This window comes from Perna viridis, chromosome 9 (assembly GCF_037379345.1).
Source record: "Perna viridis isolate PV_CMFRI_1.1 ecotype Kerala chromosome 9, ASM3737934v1, whole genome shotgun sequence".
Lineage (NCBI taxonomy): Eukaryota > Metazoa > Mollusca > Bivalvia > Mytilida > Mytilidae > Perna > Perna viridis.
The window spans coordinates 39,171,909-39,191,261 of NC_142453.1; the positions used below are offsets into that span (position 1 = coordinate 39,171,909).

The 19,353-nt window shown below is 32.2% G+C and overlaps 2 protein-coding genes across 5 annotated transcripts in view; one reads left to right on the plus strand and one right to left on the minus strand.

Annotated features, from left to right (window-relative positions):
• Positions 1-1,169: 1,169 nt before the first annotated feature.
• On the plus strand, positions 1,170-3,785 carry LOC148608436 (metalloproteinase inhibitor 2-like). 2 transcript variants are annotated; one of them, XM_088546012.1, is made up of 5 exons: positions 1,170-1,835; positions 2,151-2,245; positions 2,430-2,535; positions 2,759-2,895; positions 3,564-3,678. In XM_088546012.1, the coding sequence occupies exons 1-5, from the start codon at positions 1,733-1,735 to the stop codon at positions 3,597-3,599; spliced, it is 477 nt and encodes a 158-aa protein (XP_088402138.1). In that variant the 5' UTR covers positions 1,170-1,732; the 3' UTR covers positions 3,600-3,678. The 2 variants fall into 2 exon arrangements, with proteins under 2 accessions (XP_088402138.1, XP_088402137.1); XM_088546011.1 differs by having other exon boundaries at positions 1,173-1,835; positions 3,596-3,785.
• A 3,236-nt stretch (positions 3,786-7,021) lies between these two features.
• Positions 7,022-19,353, minus strand: part of LOC148608437 (uncharacterized) — a 35,703-nt gene continuing 23,371 nt past the window's right edge. For 2 of the 3 annotated variants that reach the window (XM_088545638.1, XM_088545640.1), the window contains exons 2-5: positions 9,756-9,835; positions 8,835-8,940; positions 8,005-8,141; positions 7,022-7,222 (exon numbers count right to left, since the gene is read on the minus strand). In XM_088545638.1, coding sequence (XP_088401764.1) covers positions 7,046-7,222; positions 8,005-8,141; positions 8,835-8,940; positions 9,756-9,835 — 500 coding nt within the window. In that variant the 3' untranslated portion in view covers positions 7,022-7,045. Of the gene's footprint in view, positions 7,223-8,004; positions 8,142-8,834; positions 8,941-9,755; positions 9,836-10,391; positions 10,509-19,353 lie in introns of those variants that run through there. The other variant, XM_088545637.1, reaches the window with a different exon arrangement.

Below are 19,353 nucleotides of genomic sequence, written 5' to 3' on the forward strand. Positions count from 1 at the left end.
GTTTTTGCATTGAAAAGCGCACTAAACAATCACGCTTAGCTATTTCTGGTATATGTAATACAAAACACATAGAGAAATGCCACCGACAGAATATCAAACTCAAAATATGTAGATAGAAATAAAAGAAAATGGACTACGAAACAATCATCCTACGCAAAAAAGCTTTATCGACGTAACAAGTTATAGAATGTTTTATGAAAGAATCAGAATATCAAAAGCATGAACAGGTATGTTACTAGTTACTAGTACTACTTATAAAATGCAAGCAGAAACGTAGTTATCTTGATAACACCAAGTATACGGATATAGTATTTTATATAATCTCCTGCACCTACTGAAGATAACACCTCTCCAATCATGACTAAAATTGTGAAAAAAAAATATTAAGAATTATTAAACATGGAGCTTATTTGTTATGGGTATTAACTACATAAAAATAGAATACGATTGATTTAAAAGTTCACTGACTTGAAAGAGTGGAGCTAAAGTTGTTTGTAATTTTCCACCAAAATAATTGATAATATCTATTTTTCAAATGTGTTATAAGAATAGTATAGTCCATATCCATATACTGTTATACATGCGCCTGTTAAGATTGAATTAACAATCTTTATTAATACAGTTTTTAATATAAAGGTAGATTAACAATTGCATTATGATTATTTGTTCCATATCGATTTTATACTTAAAAATTGTTTCTTTGATATTAAAAGAATAAATGAAATTTTATTTGTGATTGTGACTTTATCTGGGTTCTTATCAGGAGAGCCCGCCGAGAAGCCCCTAATATAAATAAAGTCTTGAAACTGAATAGTGAAATAGTCGATCAAATTTATAATTGCCTATCCTCTGTTTATTTGACCTTTAAAAGTAATCAATTAAGTTTGGTAATCTGGATAAGCATTTTATCTTATTTAACTTGTTTAATGGTTTGTTGAAAAGCGCGATTGTGTGAACACTTTGCGGTGAGAAGCTAAACGTCAAATAAATCAACGAGGTTATATTTAATATCTTGTAGTAAACTGCGTTTTAAATGTTTTGTCAGTCTAATTTTGGAGACATAAGGTAGTGGAGAGGCGGTATATAACACTTTTATATTCTTAAAACTTTATAAAAAAAAAAAAAATACGTCGAAATATACAGTATATATTTTATTTTTCCATATTTGCTATTTTTATCAAGTGCATATATTTAATCTTAATATGTTGTTGTTTAAGCTAAAGAAAATGGATTAACATAATATTTATCAAATATTGTTCTCGTTAACTTTTTGTCGAACAAATCATAACTATTGGATGATGTAAAATTCACTTACACAATATACCCTTGACATTCCCAATTGCCTTATTATAATTCTCTTTGCATTTTTTATTTTTATATAATTACATTATCAAAAGTAACATAGGTATATTTTACTTCGAATTAGGCAGATCAAAACAAAAAAATAATCATTGAAAGTTTTTGTAGAGCTGTTTCACAGATACATATAAAAGAACGTAAATATAAGGCCTATGCCCAAAGCTATTAAATTTATCTGTTTATCCATTTGACATATTATATTTTCATGTAAACGGATATATGTACAAAAACAAAGAAAACCGCAACATATGTGTACCAATTGAACTGGAGTGTTTGTAGACATATAAATTTCATATTTTTGTTATTTTGAATTCAGTCAAGTTTATGAATCTCACTATATTTGATATAAATAAGTAATGATTTCAAGAGGGAAATGTTTGCGATAGTTTTATTGATTTGTACGGTCTCACTGGTTTCCGGATGCAGACCAGGATTTCCTATTCATCCACAAAACAGGTTCTGTAAGAGTGAAAGAGGTAAGTATTTATAGTTGGTTTTGCTTCCCTTTTATCAGCGAACTGAAAAGTAAAGAACAAAATGATCATCCGTTAACACTTTTCATCTATGGTCAGTTTGTTGTGCTGCAGGTATTTTTATTAATATCAACTAAGAGTTGCATGAAACCACCCACCTTGAAAAAAATTTTGGACGTTTACTATATACTGAATTGTTATTTTCTTTTGTAATCTTTTATAACATTTGTGACAGTATGCAATAAATATTACACTTTTACTTTTTGTTTGATCACAGCAACCTATTATATTACGCTTATTTCCTTTTCTTATCTACAGCAATAATTGGAGAAGTTCTTATTGATAAACAATCGTTAGGAAAGGGTAGCACAACACAAATTCGTTATAGAGTACGGATTCAAGCAGTTTTAAAGGTAAAGCTATATATGTCGTTTACTCCGTGAGTGTTAAAATAATAATAATATGTATGCATATAATGGTATGACTTATTTGATTGTAAGATAAGCTATGTTGTCTGAATTAAAAACAGTTGTAGTAATATTTACAGCTCAACATCGCATTCGGTCTGAGAATCATCGAATCTAATTATCGTTTCAGGGATACCCACATAACAAAGTTGGACAAAACATATACATATACACAACTAAATCATCTTCAATGTGCAAAATAGACCTGAAAGGGAAGAAGTCTTACGTACTAGGAGGTAGTACCAATGTCTGATTAACCTTAAAAATTAACAAAAGAATGTAACCAAACAGATCGATTATTTATTTAATAGGTACAGGCAACTGATAATTCTATTTTATTCATGTAAACATCGGCAATATTGAAATTATTTTTGTTTCCGAATTAGTGTATTAACGTATATAGTGTACTTATACAAACACTGAACTTGTTTCTTTTTTAAATGAAATTTGTACTTTCAGGCAGGAGCAAAGGCAATGACATGGATGTCATTGGTCATGACTTAGTTATAGATGCATCTAAATTGACATGGCAACAACAGATGTTTTTGTTTTCAACGACAGGTCCGAATTCTTACAGAGACAACTGTATATGCGAGGTATAGAAAAAGTATTTTCAATAAAAACAATCTTGAAATATACGTAACTGAAAAAGAAGAATTTAAGATTTCAAGGGAAACTTTCCTTGAACGGTTCACATATAAATTATGTTTATCATACAAATTAAATATTAAAAAGGCATATGTACATGGATGTGAAGTACAAAAGAAGGCAGTGAGATTTCTTAAAGTTGTCTATCTTATATAGAGAAAATTTCCTTAAAAAAGATGAATGTGAAATATTTGTTTTGTACTTAAGGATAAGTACAGATTTTTATTTGTCTATCTGAAAAAAAGTGTTTTGTATTTGTAACGTGGCGATGGCGACAAAAGTAGAATTAAGCAACATACTAGTACAGAAAATGATCGATTAAATACAATTATACCATAAACATTTTTAACTTCGTTTCTTTGAGTTGATACATATTTTATTCAATATGTCTTTATCATATCTTTTTATTTTGATTTCACGCTTTCTATGATTAATAAGCATATATCATTTTAAAACCCGACCAGTGCACACACAGCTTATAATATCCCATGCTAAATACTGAACTGACCCTTAACAAACAATCTAAGGACATTAATGTTTGGGCGCTTTTTAGTCATTCGTACATATTAAGAGAATGAACATTTTTTACCCATGTTTTTTTCACATTTACTTACAGAATAAAGCCAATCAGCTTTATTTTCCTTCCAGATAACAAGTACTAGTAGTGATTCGTCGTGTGGAGTCCCATATATTAAACATGAATGTTATGCCAAAAAAGGGATCTGCAGCAATCAATCTGGAAAGTGTGCATGGGTCAATGATAACTGTTAACTACCATGGTATTTTCTTTGAACAAAAAATGAACATTCAATATGTTTTAATTAAAATTGATAAAACAGTTATGACCATTTAAAAATTCCTTTAAAAGGGAAGTCAGGTGAAGTAGGATTCGAATAACATCCAAAAAGAAAATAATAATTCAAGAATAACGACTAGAAAGTGAAAATAGCAATACACAACAAAAACATGAAATAACCAAATATAAAAAAAGAAAAAAAAATAAAAAAAAAAAAAAAAAAAAAAAAAATAAAAAAAATAAACAAACAAACAAATAAAACAAATGTAAATGATCAGCAAAAACTAAATATGTTGAATGGGTTAATTAATCAATTAATTAATTTACAATCTCAAAGTGTAATCTATCGATCATATACAAACAGATTTAGAATATATGTAATAATGTACTGTACAAATAAGTTAATCTCCAAAAAGTTATCGGTAATGTATTTCCTTAAATCAGGATGGTTTTCTGCATGAATGTTAATTTGGGACACACACACACACACACACACACACACACACACACACACACACACACACACACACACACATATATATATAGATATATAGAAAGGTCTGAAAAATTCCCAACGATGTTAGAACTGTCAAATTTGCGATGAAAAGTTTTGGTCGTCCCCTCCGCGGAACTCGAACTCGTACCGTTGTGACATCTATGGCAACACCGCCTACACAAAGTCCAGCGCCCTAGACCAATAGAGAATGAAAAAGCAACCCTCTTAAGATAAATTTTAGTATTCAGATTACCAATATCAATATGCATACTAAGATCAAGAAAAATTCTTCATTATTAATGTTTGCTCTAATGAAAGACAATTCTACAGGATATATATCTTTAGTATACATATTGAAATCATTGTTGTTAAGAGTCAAAGTATTGTCCAACTTTCTCCTAACTGTTGTTTGGAACGATCTTCATTTATTCAGCCATATATTATGATTCGTAACAGTACAGAAAAAAACATCTGCATTAAGTGGTGCAAAATTGTTTCCGATGGGAATTCCAGTAATTTGACGATTAAGAGTTTCCTCGAAGCGTACAAAAATATATTAATAGGAAAAGTGGAACAAGCACAAGCGTGTCAAAATGGACAAACCATTTAAGAATTTTGGGACCTTATGTCAATAATTATCTATCAAGTATTGGTGTGCTGTAATTTTTCCAAAAAATAGGCTTTTACATCAAACATTGGTAATAATGAAACACTATTGTGTTCCTTTCTGATCAAACAAGAGAAACATTAAAGATGGTTTGTGAAAATTTAAGAATCGTTTTAACAAATTTCCTATCAATGAATATTACGTACATATAAATGCAGGTGCGTTTCTGGTAAACTATCAGGTTTTAGATGTTTTAAATGTTTAAAAAACTATACATAAAATTTATATATAAATGATCAGAATTTGCTTTCTAAACCAGCGTACCTTGATAATTAGTGTTTAAATTAGTGAAACTCAAAATTATGTAATATTTGTGTCGTTCCGTAACTGTCTGACTTGTATAATATGCCAGTAAACAAATTACAAAGAACTTTTTGGGCATTTCAAAACATCTCTTAAATCATTTTACAACTCGATACAATTCGGATCCTGTTTTATTTCATTATACGATACGATTATAAGATATGATAAGCAAATGTGTCACACTTACATATATGACTAGTTATTTTGAAAATCTGAAGTATTTATTTTAGTACAGATACATATACTGATAATTATTTCCGTTTGCGCTCATTAGTGTTTTACAAATATAGAGTACGGATTGCATGATATTGTCACAGGTATGTTTAACTTGAACATTCTGAAAAGAGTCAACCAATAATAAAGTATATTTGCTGATCAATAATTCATAATTTATCAATGATCTTTTTGTACCATACATTACAGTTCACATTAATTGCATCACTTACATGTAGAAAGATTATTCAGTTGACCTCTCCTTCAATATTTTTGTTATGTTTACTTGGATTCATGCATTCATATCATATTATTATGCCAGAGCTTGCCGAAACTACGCAGACTTTTTGTATCGCACTAAAATTCTAACACATAGGCTTCTGGAACAGGGTTATGAAGTCATCACTGCAGAAGTTTTATGGTCCTTTTTATGAACTTATGGATCGCTACGGTGTATCGATTTGCGCCATTAAAACTGATTTGTTCAACGGGTCATTGTTTTCCTTTCATCTTTCGTCTACCCTGGACTTGACTTTTTATGAGAAACTCAACGGGTGTTTCTAGATAGCAGAGGACGCTTACCATTCCGGTGCATCTGGTCCATGCTCCCAGTTCGTAGTGGAATCCGAGTTGCTCATTTGCTTTTGTTTCTTTGTATGTATGGTTTTAATTATGTCTGTTTTCCATGTCTGGTCGTTGTTCCTGGATTACATTCTTTTGATAAACACTTGGTTCCTTTGGTTACTCCTTAACTACGTAAAAAATCCTCATTTGGCATTTTTTGCATTCACACATATCTGTAACATGCATGGATTTACCGATATCATATGGTTACTGCATGCATTTTTATATTCTATTCAATTTACATAAAGAAATATTGATAAAACTTGGAATTCGTGAAGTATTTAAATGGTTATATGATTTGTTCATCGAGTCATAGTTTTTCTTTCCTCTTTCGTCTACCCCAGACTTGACGTTTTATGAGCAACTCGAAAATGTGCTGGGAAAGCACAGGACGCTTACCCTTACTGGTGCACCTGGTCCATGCTCCAAGTTTTTAGTGGAGTACATCTACACAAAAATTCAAAAACACATTTAAAAGAGCAACACAAACTTGCCTACGGATCAGAGAAGTTCCGGAACTGGGAGCAGTTTCAGTTTCTTGCAGACCAACAATGATATTCAAAAAAGTTAAATTAAGATCATCTATAGGCTTAGGGTAGATTGAAATAAAATGTGACAACGTTTGCAGTAGTACAAATAAAAACAAAGAAACAAACAAGAAAAGGTAAAGAAAAAATACATATAACAGGGTAACTTAGGAAGTACTTAAGCCTTCGAAAAGAAGAAAATTTAACACTTCATAGGTCATTGCCGTCATCGTAATGAAATTCATTAATGTAGTCTATACGATACGTCATTTTTAGAGATAAAGGTATAGATTAAATCATCTTAAAATGTCAGGGCTCTTGCGTCCACATGTGTATGTGATATTATGAGGATAGCTATGAAGGTTTAACGCAGTCAGTGTATTAATGTATTTTAACGTTGTTATTAACCAAGATAGACAAAGGGCATGATGACAGTACAAAACACAAATGCAAACATATTCATTTATTAAGATTAAACTTTTCCTTGTGCTCCAGGATCCCCTCTGAATGGCGGCGTAACAATACCACATCTGAGACCAAACCAAATGCACCTCTTAAGCCTCGAGTCGTAGTGGCAGACACCAGTCTTTTCATAGCAGGTATTAGATCTGCTTGCTTTACACGTATAACGGCTGGATACACTGCTTACCTGTGAAATATTGATATAAATCACACTAAGTAAAGTAAGCGAAATGGTAATAATAACGTAACCTTTTACGCCATACAAAACTTAAAAGTACTTGCCTTCAGGAAAAGCATGTTTCCTTTGTTCCTTGCTATATAGAAAGGTAATGAAAAATCTAGCTGTGGAGGTTAGTTAAAAATAAGTTATTATAAATTTCCTGCTAATATATGAAACACAAAGTGTTTTAACAATATTGTTGGTACTGTCTCATGAGATTTTATTGGGTGTTTTCACTGGGCTTGGAATGAAACGCTGTCTCAGGTGTATTGTTTGGTCAATTATGATAAATTGTGCATTACTTCCACAATTTTACAGCTGATAAAACTTTTCTGGTGACTCCAGGTGATAAGCATACCTAGATTTCATATTCTAATTCCCAAGCTTCTATGTAGTTTCCATGCAGTTCACTCACAATAGTGTGGCAAACTGAAAGACATACAGACAGATGGACCGGACAAAATCATTATGACTCCCACCAAAAAACGGAGAGACTTAATACCGTTCCTGACTCGTGTGATAGCAATATCGATAGTTCTACATTTTATGCAACTTATAAAACTTTATATACTGTTGAACAAAAGGATGACCATGGTAATCCATAAAGTTTTAGCGATGAACACTTCTTTGCTGTTTCATTCTAGCTATGCAAATGCTTGTTTTTGTTGACTACTTACCGTACATCGAAAACGTGTTTGAATGAATAGCCTACTTATGATGTGTCCTTTATTGATTACATACATACATACCTTACATTTACAGTTTGCCCTGTAGGAAGCCTTCCCAAATCGTGTAAACATGTAAATTTGCTGCTGCTGTGTCATTTTAGAATACTCAAATTTAAACATAAATTGTGATATGACTCTTCTTGATCCTTCCTTTTTCACTGTACGTAAATTGTTGTTCAAAATGAAAAAGAAAATAAATAAAATAAAATAAAAAGACGGCTGATTAGTTATTATTTAGCTTAAAGAACTATTTGGATAAATACTCTTCATTACAAAAGTGCCCCGTGCAGGTCCGGGTGTCAAAAGAATAGGCTTGCAGCAGCGCTAAGCTTGTCGTATAAGGCGACTAAATAGTGCTCAGAAACCTAGCCGGGGGCTAGGCGCTCTGCCCACAGAGCAACTTGGATGTGTGGAATGGGGTACCCCTGGCATGTTACATGCCGGGGTTGTCAGTATATAATACGGAAAACCTGACCGCAAACCATAGTGGTGCACCGTGTTGGGAAAGATGCCACGTTCCTCGCACGTTAAAGAACCCTGCTGTGGTATTCGATAGGAGTAGGAATCACTGCGCTCCGCCACAGGAGGCTAAATTGCCCAACCTTACCCATCCCTCCCTTTTTCCAGTGGCAATGAAAATTTGTCGACCCTACTGTCTTTGTTTCCCATCCCATTTTTCATTTCATCATCATTTCATGTTCATTTTATCATCCATTTCATGTTCATCGTCTGAATATAGCTGAAATGTTGCTGCTCGGACGTTAAACCCCAACAATCAATCAATCAATCATTACAAAAGTTAAATTATTTCTATCCACACTAATTAATCATCATCAAACGTAGATACAAACCTGCCATGGCGTAGATAAAATTCTTTTTCAAAGGTGTGCCGCATGTAAATTGACCTTTGTCGGTATAAACAATTAAATGGCGACCCGGTAAGTTATAGCTGTATCCCTGTAAAAAGTCATTTAATATTACAGTACCTGTATGGGATAAACTTCCCATTTTATGGGATATGGGGCAATGGGGCATGGGGAATGGGACTATGGGAAATGGGGTATTGGGTAATAGGGGATGGGGCTTTGGGGAACGGGACATGGGGCAATAGGAATGGGGTATGGGTCAATGGGGTATGGGGCTAGTGGTACGTTTATCCCATACAGGTATTTTAGGTATGACATTTTGATAAACATTAAAAATAAATGTACAAAGACACCACGGATCATTTCCCTTGATTTATTCCGATTGAAAAGTAATATATCAAGCAAATATAGTGTATATGTTTTCATTCGTCCTGAATGACAATAACCTGGGAAAAAAAACCTTAGACTCAGTGAAAGTTCGTAAGAATATACATGATGAATGCTATCTAGTACGTTTCAGATGGTGTATCCATCTGCATCATGAAAACTGATTTATTCATAGTTTTCCTTTCCTCGTTTGTCTACCCCGGACGTGGTTTTTTATGAGCAACTCGGCGAGTGTTTCTAGAAAAGCAGAGGACGCTTACCCTACCGGTGCCCTGGTCCATGCTTCCAGTTTTTAGTGGAGTCCGAGTTGCTCATTTGTTTTTGTTACTTTGTATTAATGATTTTAGTTACTTAATGTTCTTTGTTGTGTCTGTTTCTATGTCTGGTCTTTGTCCCTGTGTTACATTCTTTTGATTACCCTATGCTCTTAGTTCCCTTGATTACTCTTTCACATGTCGTCACTCAAATCAGCCTCTATGACAACGATGGAGACTGTATTTTAAAACTGAACCAACTTACCTTTATTACACCAAGGACACGGATTGTGTACCTGAAATATACTCCAACACTCAAAGATTTCACAACTTGACCAATTATAACTGTAATGAATAATTACATATGTTATTAGAATTTACATGAGTAAATATTTAGTTTAAAAGCAAATTTAAGCTCCTGGATTAAGCTTGCCTATTGTGAGGAAGCACCCTAATTTATTTTCTTATTTGTTTTCTATCATGTATATTGTCTGACTATTATTCAAGCAGATGGCAACAGAAGTGATGTTGAGATCAATAACTTAATGTGTTATTATAAATAACTTTAGAAAGGAATTTTCAGTGTTATTTCGCAAAATGGGGGATAGATTTTCCCAAAGAAAGAGGTTAAAAATATCGTAGCAATATTTGTTTTTAAACAATATCCATAAAAAATAAATCGAGCATTTAAAATGAACGATATCGGTCAAACGAATCTTTCCCTTCCTTTTAAAATTTACGTAATGATATATTAGTTTTGTTCGCATATTGATTTAGTTACTAATTCTGAATAATTAATTTCTAGCTCACTATTGCGATATACCATCCCCTATGACCTTACGTTGAGGTATTTTAACCTCATAAAATCGATTTGTCATTACTACTTTACCACAAAACTTACTCCGTTTTTCGTCACAAAATTCATTCTGTGGATGATAAAAATATCCGAATGGTGGACTACATCCGTTAGTAATACATACTAAACGCATAAAAACAACTACCAGAACACCTATACCAAATTTCATATTTGAACCAAAGTCAACAAAATATTTCCTTTATGTTTTCGTTAAAAAAAATAATGCAATAATTATAGTATTGTAACTCTTGTATACAGCAGCTTTTTCAATATATAAAATATGCTAATCTTCGAAATATAGAAAAAAGCTTATTTTCTATGAAGGTTACAAGGCAACACATTATTAGGTACATCCAAACTTTCTACATTTTGTATACGTACGTGGGAAACATGACATTATTAGGTACATCCAAACTTTCTACATTTTGTATACGTACGTGGGAAACATGACATTATTAGGTACATCCAAACTTTCTACATTTTGTATACGTACGTGGGAAACATGACATTATATTTATGTCACCCTTGTCGTCTATGCGTTTGTGGCATTGCTTTAATTAAAAACACGAAGTGAAGTGTTACATTTTCTATTATCTTACAGGAACAAGTTGTAAAGATTTTTTATTATTATTTTTTTTTTTTATTTTTTATTTTTTTTTTTTTTGCCCACTTAGTCAACATCAATTAAGTTTCAACAGGCAAACCGTAATAACACGACTGACAATAGCTCTTGTTACAATTTTTTTTTTTGAAAAGTCAGCTCTCTATATAGTTCTGTTCCATTGCCTAGATGCAAATATTGAAATATCTTTCACCGGTTTTCTTTTTAACCGTTTCTCTCAAAACCTGCTTTATTTTTCGATAGCAAAAAAAAAAAAAATAAAGGTAAACTAAATATGCACAATAGTTTTTCTTTTCAAAGTATTTAACTATGAGCACTGATTCGTCATGTGGTCTGTCAAAACAAGCCATATCTCTCTTGAAAGGTATCCTCCAAGAGAACATAAAATATTCATTTCAGAAATATGTCATGTTCCTTGGATTAACCGTCTATAAAATTTTTCAACATTTATCATCGTTACCGTCAACAAAGAGTTTTCTTTGTTTTATACAATTAGTATATCTTCTCTCATGACTCAATGACTACGAAATAATTATCAAAGAGGAACCAAGATAGTGGTAATCAGAAGAATGCAATTCAGAGAAAAAGAACAGACATGGAAGAGTAATCAAGGGAACCAAGGTTATAGCGGTAATCAAAAGAATGTAGTCAAGGGACAAAGACCAGACATGGAAAACATACACAACAAAGAAAAGAGTAACTAAAATCATACATACAAAGTAACAAAAGCAGATGAGCAACTCGGATTCCACTAACAACTGGGAGCATGGACCAGGTACACAGGTAGCGTAAGCGGTTCTCTGCTTTTCCAGAAACACCCACACGAGTTACTCATAAAAAGTCAAGTCCAGGGTTGACGAAAGAGGAAAGGAAAACTATGATACGTTGAACAAATCAATTTTTATGGCACAGATGGATACACCGTAACGATCCACGAGTTCATGATGACGGCCATAAAACCTTTGTAGTGATGACTTCAATCTTGTAGCAACATAACCCTGCTCCAGAAGCCTATTTGTTAGAATTCTAGCACGATACACAAAGCTCTGGCATAACGTATGAGTTGTGATATGAACACTCCATACGCAGGAGCTGAAGGGCTGTTGCTAAAGATGAAAGGAAAGTTGACAATTCTGAATGAAAAGTCATCACGTTTGTCGTAAAGTGTGGTCAATAGTTTTCCTTTACCATCGATTTCTAAGTGTAGGTCAAGATATGAGGCTGACTTTACAGTGTCAGTAGTATCCTTTATCTCAAATTCTTTTGGGTAGATGCAATGTATCAAATCCCCGAAATTAGGATTGTTTAAAGATAATACGTCATCTATATAGCAGAAACTGAAATTGAAGGATCTAGCCGAACGATATTTTTTTTCTTTCTGATCAGATCAGCCATAAAGTCAGCTTCATAAGAGTGAAGGAATAGATCAGCAATTAAAGGAGCACAATTTGTTCCCATTGGAATGCCGACCGTTTGTTGAAAAACACGTCCACCACACTGGACAAATATGTTGTCATCCGTTATTACACCGAGGGTGGACGGGATGAAATTGATTGTTTTGGTAGAGTTCGACAATGTAGACCTCTTCCAACTGCTTAAAGGTTGTTATGTGTGACTATTGTTGGTTAAATACTGCCGTAAATTATTCAATATTTATTTTAGTTATCATAGTCGAATAAAAGGAAAATAACGTTAAGTTTTTTTTTTCTGACCAAGGATAAACACAGGAAAACAAAAACAAAACCAAAATATTGTAACTGGAAGAGCACCATGTATAAAAAAAACTCAGAAAGTAGCATCAGAGATTTGATAAGTAGCCAGACTCATTAATTCGCTACCGACAAAAGCTACGCGAAAACGATACTGAACCGTAGTCTGCATACACGCTCTTATCCCATTCAAAATTACCATAGCTTCCTATAAACAGGGAAAATTGCAGCATATGTTTTCATATGCGTTATAACATATGGAAGCATTTGTTAAGGAACAATATGGAAATGTATGTCTTTGTGCCTATAAAATCATCTGGTAACAATAGTTTTTTTTCTAAATTATATGAAAACCATACCATTTTCATACATTAAGTCCTATGGCAGACATATAATTACCATTTAATTTATTTACTTTTTTCACGATTTAACATGTTAGTCATAAACTCATGTGTTTCACATGTTTTTCATTGTGGTCTTAAATATACGAAAAACATAAGATAAACATATGTTTTTCAGGCGTTTTCGTAACATATGAAAAACATCTGTTGCAGTTTTTCCTGGGCACGCACATACTTAGTATGTTCTGTATGTTTACTTAAACCCCTAATGGCAAACCACTTTATCATAAATTTATTCTCTGCTCAGATATTGAATCCTCCTAATAAATGGATTGTCATTACTACATGTACATTAAATAAATTACTCCGTCTGTCCTCACTGAATTCATTCTGTGGGTGATAAATATATCCAAATGATGGAGAACACCCGTGAGTAATACATACCAAAAGCATTAAAACAACAACCAAAACATCTATACAAAATTTCATCTTGGAATAAATGGCAAATGATTGGTTCCTAGATATTTTCCCTTACAAGATAATGCAATATTTATAACATTGTAGTAAGCCAACTATTATTTACGTCAGCTTTTGTACGATTAAATATGCTAACCTTTGAAACAGGAAAATCAGCTTAATTTCTATATAGGTCACAAGTGAACACTTCATCAGGTTCATCCATTTTTTCCACACGATTAACACGTGGAAAACATTGCATAAATGATTATATTTAAATCAATGAGAAAAAAAAATAATCGCCAAACATTATAATGAAATGGAAAAGATTCACTTGAAAGATTGATTAACTTCATTTTAAAAGTTCTTTTGCTCAAATAATACTGCTAAGATATTGCTGCGAAATACTTACCTCCTATTTATAAATAAAAGAACCTGCTGTGATACTAAAATATAACTTTTGAAGGTTTTGTCAATAACTTTATATCTTCCTTCACTGAACATCAATTAACACAAAACTATCAAATAACTATCTCCTGAAGTGAGATAAAATTTGCAGTGTCTAATATTTGTGTTTATCAATCTCAAATTCATTTCGGAAGTTTTTATCAATTCTATAGTATTCCAAAAAAATGTACAATGCATATAAAACATAGAGTGTTTGGTAACAAACACCACTAGGCAACCAGAGGATAATTCCGCTTAAAACTGAATTTATTCACCTACGAACGTACGTTAATTAATTATTTATTACAGTTATATTTGGTAAAGTAAGACAATCGTTAGATGGAGGTGAATTCAGGTATACAATTCGTGTACTTGGTATAAGAAATATCTCTCATAAATACCTAAACAATTGTAAAACTTGCACATATTTAATGATTTATTCTAAATCATAATATAATTGTTTTCTGGTTTATAACTAAAAAAATGTAAACTTGTATTTTTCATGGTCTTGTTTCAATTAGGTTTTTTTCCCGAGGTTCTGCGTATGTACTGTTTGTGGGTAAAAGGTCGTCAATTTTAAATAAGTCTTCCATGATCCGCAAAGTGACTACGTATCACTAGTAAGTATATTTAACCAAAGCCTATTTTCCCACTGAAATAACATTTAAAAGTAGACGTCTTCATCATATGAGACAGGGGATGATTCATGTAAAAAACACAACAAATTTATTTCGAATTCAGGAATAGAAATAACCCAAACATAATAACTTTAAATTTGTCATTTGATTGTTGATGAGAGCAATCAAGGGAACCAAGATTCGACTGGAAATCAAAAGAATATTTACAAGGATGAAGATTGGACAGAAAAAAAGAAAACACTCATATAGAGCATGAAATAACCAAAATAAACGTACAAAGAAACAGAAGTAAATCAGCACCATAGAGATCCAACTAACAACCGAGAGCATTAGCCATGTCCAAAGGTAGCATAAGCGTTTTCTGCTTTTGTAAACATTATGTAGATTGTGTATGAAATTGTATATAAATTTGGCTCTTTGCATGAGTTGTTGTTTTTGGCTTGTTTGACTTAAGTATGATATCAATGCATAATTTTCTGTAGAATACAGATCTGAATACATAATGGACCATTATTACGTCAGAATACAGATCTGAATACATAATGAACCATTATTACGTCAGAATACAGAACCTATGAACCTCCTATATCAGAGGTTCTGTCTGAATTTTATATTAGTTAGTACTGATATAACGTAAGAACATGAACGGAATAGCTTGTCAGTGGTTATTATCCAATACTCATCTTTGTCGATATGGTTTTCAACCTTTTGAATCTTCAGAGATTGTGTCTAAATTTTTTATCAGTTGGTACTGATATACACATCAACATGAACTGAACCGCCTGTCAATAGTATTATCGGGAAGGCATGCTTGTTGATGTTGACAACAACACAAAATATAGATTGAACATAAATTTATGTATAAAATTTGTACTTTGAATGCCTTGTTTTGTGCTTCGTTGATTAAAAATGGAAGTGAATAAATAATTTTTACAAATACAGATATAAATACAGAGAGGACTATTATATTGTAAGGATATAAAGCACCTAAAGACCAATCTAACATCATTAGTTTGGTGGGTTTTCTACCCTAAGAATCTTCTACATCAGAGGCTGTGTCTGAATTTGATATCAGTTGGTACTTATAACGTATGAACATGAACTGAACAGCTTGTCATTAGTTATTATCCACTACTCATGCTTGTCGACATGGTTTTCTCAAGAAAAATAATACCGAATGTACTAATATTACGTAAGAATATAGCACTTGTAAGCCAAAATATCATCGTTAGTTTGGTGGGTTTTTTACTCCATAAATATCCAGAGGTTGTGTCGGAATTTCAGTTGATACGTATATTAACATGAGCTAAACAGATTGTCAACGGTATTATCCAGTACGCATGCTGGTTGACATCATTTTTGTGGACATGCAATCCAGGAGACAATCGAAAACATATCAGACTGGATTTTGGGCCACTCTTGGCAGAACTGTCCCTACATATTAATGAAGCCAGCTTTTTAAAAGGGCTAGTAAGAAAAACAGAGAAGCGAATAGTCCAGTTCTTCAAATATAGATTATGTACTGTCTCTACGAAACATAGTTTCAATCAAGGATATGTTCAGCCATTGAGATTTTTCCGTTGAAATTATCTTCGATGTGGTTACATGTCTTATCGGGTTGACTACCACCGAACTTGAAACTTACTAGCTGCAATCATGTAGCCCATTTTACACAAGTTAAATAAACTATGTTATATGATTCACTACGCTTCAACTTTACAGTTACAATTCAAACTACTGTTGTCCAGAGTTTATGAAAGATTATATGTCCATGTCTGTAGAGACATGGTCAATTTTATCTTTACCGGAAGTGAATCTTTTCAATTGATTTTTTTTGGTCAAATAAATATAATATTGGCTGTACTCTCGTATCAATGCCATGGCTCGTCATTTTCAAAACATATTTCAGTTTGAATTTTAGTCTGTACAGTATTAAATAATATGTTCTGAAAAAAATATATTCGAAAATCCAAACGCAGGTACGGCTATAAAAGTATAACTATTTATCATTTTATCTATTATTTGGTAACGTCGTGATATGGCGTTAGTGCGTTGAAATTACACAGTTACATTTTATTTCTTTGAAATTTTAGGCTCGATGTACATTTTTGTCGCATGATTTTTAGCTTCATGATATCAGTTTCAAGATCAAATTCCGGCCTTTGGAAATATAAAATGTATAATGTCGCACTTTTATAGTGGTTTTCATTATCATAATTTATTTTTGTCTATTTTGATAATTTTCAACAACTTCCACGTTATTCATTTTGTTTACATCATGATTAATTTCGCCCTAGTGTGAATAGTTTGTGACTCCTATCAGGGACCTGTATTATTGTTGCTAGACATTTACTGAATTATACTGACATACAATATGACGAGTACCGCTTGCAGTTCAGGGCATGCTACCCTTCTGGGGCACCTGGTACCACTACCGCTTTAGGAGCCCATAATTCTAGTGCTTTAGTTATTGTGTGACGTCTTGTTTTATTTATCTCCAGATTTTATGTGCTGCTTTTTTTAATCATTTCAACACATTTTGCATGTAAATCGTCCTTGTTTTTAATGTGTTCACATTTGTTGTCGTTTTGATGTCCTTGAATTTTCCCACTGTTGACGCTTCGGTATTATGTTGTCAATATTTATTTAACCTACTAGAAACCGTTCGTCATTACCAAAAGGAGGAAGAAGTGATTTTTTACATTGCTTGTTTCAGTTTAGTATTGGAGTATTGAGTTGAGTTGGACCTCCCTTAAAAATGTTTATTTGTTTGATTTCACGTATGTGCCTGTTATTAATCCAATTGTTTAGATGATTCTCACTTTGATTTTAAGTTAAACAATTCAACCGTAAAACTTTTTTAAAGCATTTTTGCCAAAAAGTATTGTTCATATTTAAAATGATTTTAAATCGCGAAGCCACATGTTACTTCACCTGAAAATACTACAAATAACAGCATAGTCTTACTGACCTAGTACATGATTTTTTTCAATTAGTTTTTTTGTAGCCTACATAATAGCTGACAAAAATTTCATCTACTAAATTCGATACGCATATTTTGTTGACTAAATGACCGCAATATTATCACAATGGTTCCGGGATTTGTTCTCTCAAGTATTAAGCATTTTCAAGTAGATTAAATGCATTTAGTTTGTATTGCTGGTGAGCTTTTATATATATTTGACAAATATGTCTTACAAAGACTATATTACTATCCCCGGCATTAATAGCTATGTAATGACAGGATGTTGTTTTATCAAAATGAAATAATTCGAAACTCACCCACCTGGCCGGTGTCCCTAGTCTATGCTCCAAGTTTTGGTGAAGTCACTTTTGTTTCTATATACACGTTACTTTGGTTATATCATGCTCTTAGTTATCTGTTACTATTTCCCTTGTCTAATCGTTATTCTTTGATTATGTTATTTTCTTTTGAATTACTGGTTTCTTTTTCGATAGTGTATACTTGTAATACAGATTTTCTTATTTGTTTTTGTTGAATTGTAATAATAATAAATTCAGAGCAATTTTATCTTTAGGTCGCACAATGTGCCATTTATATCAAATTAATCTATAGTGGACACCTTTAAACAGTAAACTTAAAGATCAAATTATAAATAGACAAAACTTGTTTAGGAATGCAAAGCCAAAATGAAAATAATTACTTCGTTATCAAAGTGTCACTTCATATCAATAATTTAAATGGTATTTCTGTCGCACGTCATTTTCGTTTTCTGGTCAAACATTTAATTCTTACAATGTTGGGCATATAGTAATACATTCACACATTACACTTATAATTTGTCTATCCTATAGGTTGCTTGTTAACATAACATTAAGGCCACCAGTACATTTAACACTGTTTACATGTGTAAATGAAAAAAAAGTAAATAGGTTACATTCAGATCCCATTTAAATCCAACAGTGAGAAAGTCCCAAGTAGTTTTGATTCAAAAAAATAATTCCATTAATTAGAGATTTCGAACAACTCTTGTTTTCTAATGATATGAAAATTGCTTTGTAACTAAATGTATTAATATATCGATTTCATTCCGTTCTTCTGTAGATGAGGCTAATACAGTATATTTAGTCACATTTGTGCCACACATCTACAGTATTTAGAAAATAGGGGTTACTTTAAAAAGTCGATACAGTTATTCTCTGAATTACAATCAGAAAGTTACGATTTTTATTCAAATTAATTCAGAATACTCCTGTGTAAAGGGACATATCACTGATGTTAATAAAAGCGTTTGATTTATTAGTCCAATTTAAATTGTTCTTTCAGAATACAATAATATATGTTTTCGCTTTTGTCTCATTTTTTTTGTTTTAATTGCTTCCATTCATTTAATCAAATCACGCAGCACTGCATACTCAATATTATTTTGTTTTACTGCCACTATATTTTTTCTCTTCTTATCATACATGAAGTTTGTGCAAATACAGATATCCTTTCAGGGTCAAGAGTATCTGACCATTAGAATGAGATTACACCAACTTCATGGTCGGCACTAAGAATGTAGATAAGAATAGTATGAGCAAGGAGCAATGTATTTATCGATCAACTTTTCCATTAATATTTCTAATTTTTTTTCGAAACATATGGTTTTATTCAATTGAACATGAGCTTAAAATATGACCCTCATCCGCTTGCATCGTTCGTTGAAGATAACGTGTTATAAGAGCTATTTCTTTCCTATTTTATTTGTTTGTTTTTTTTTTGTTGTACTATGAGTTCTTGTTTATTGTTTTATCATATACAAAACATGTACAGTGTTCTAAATAATAACA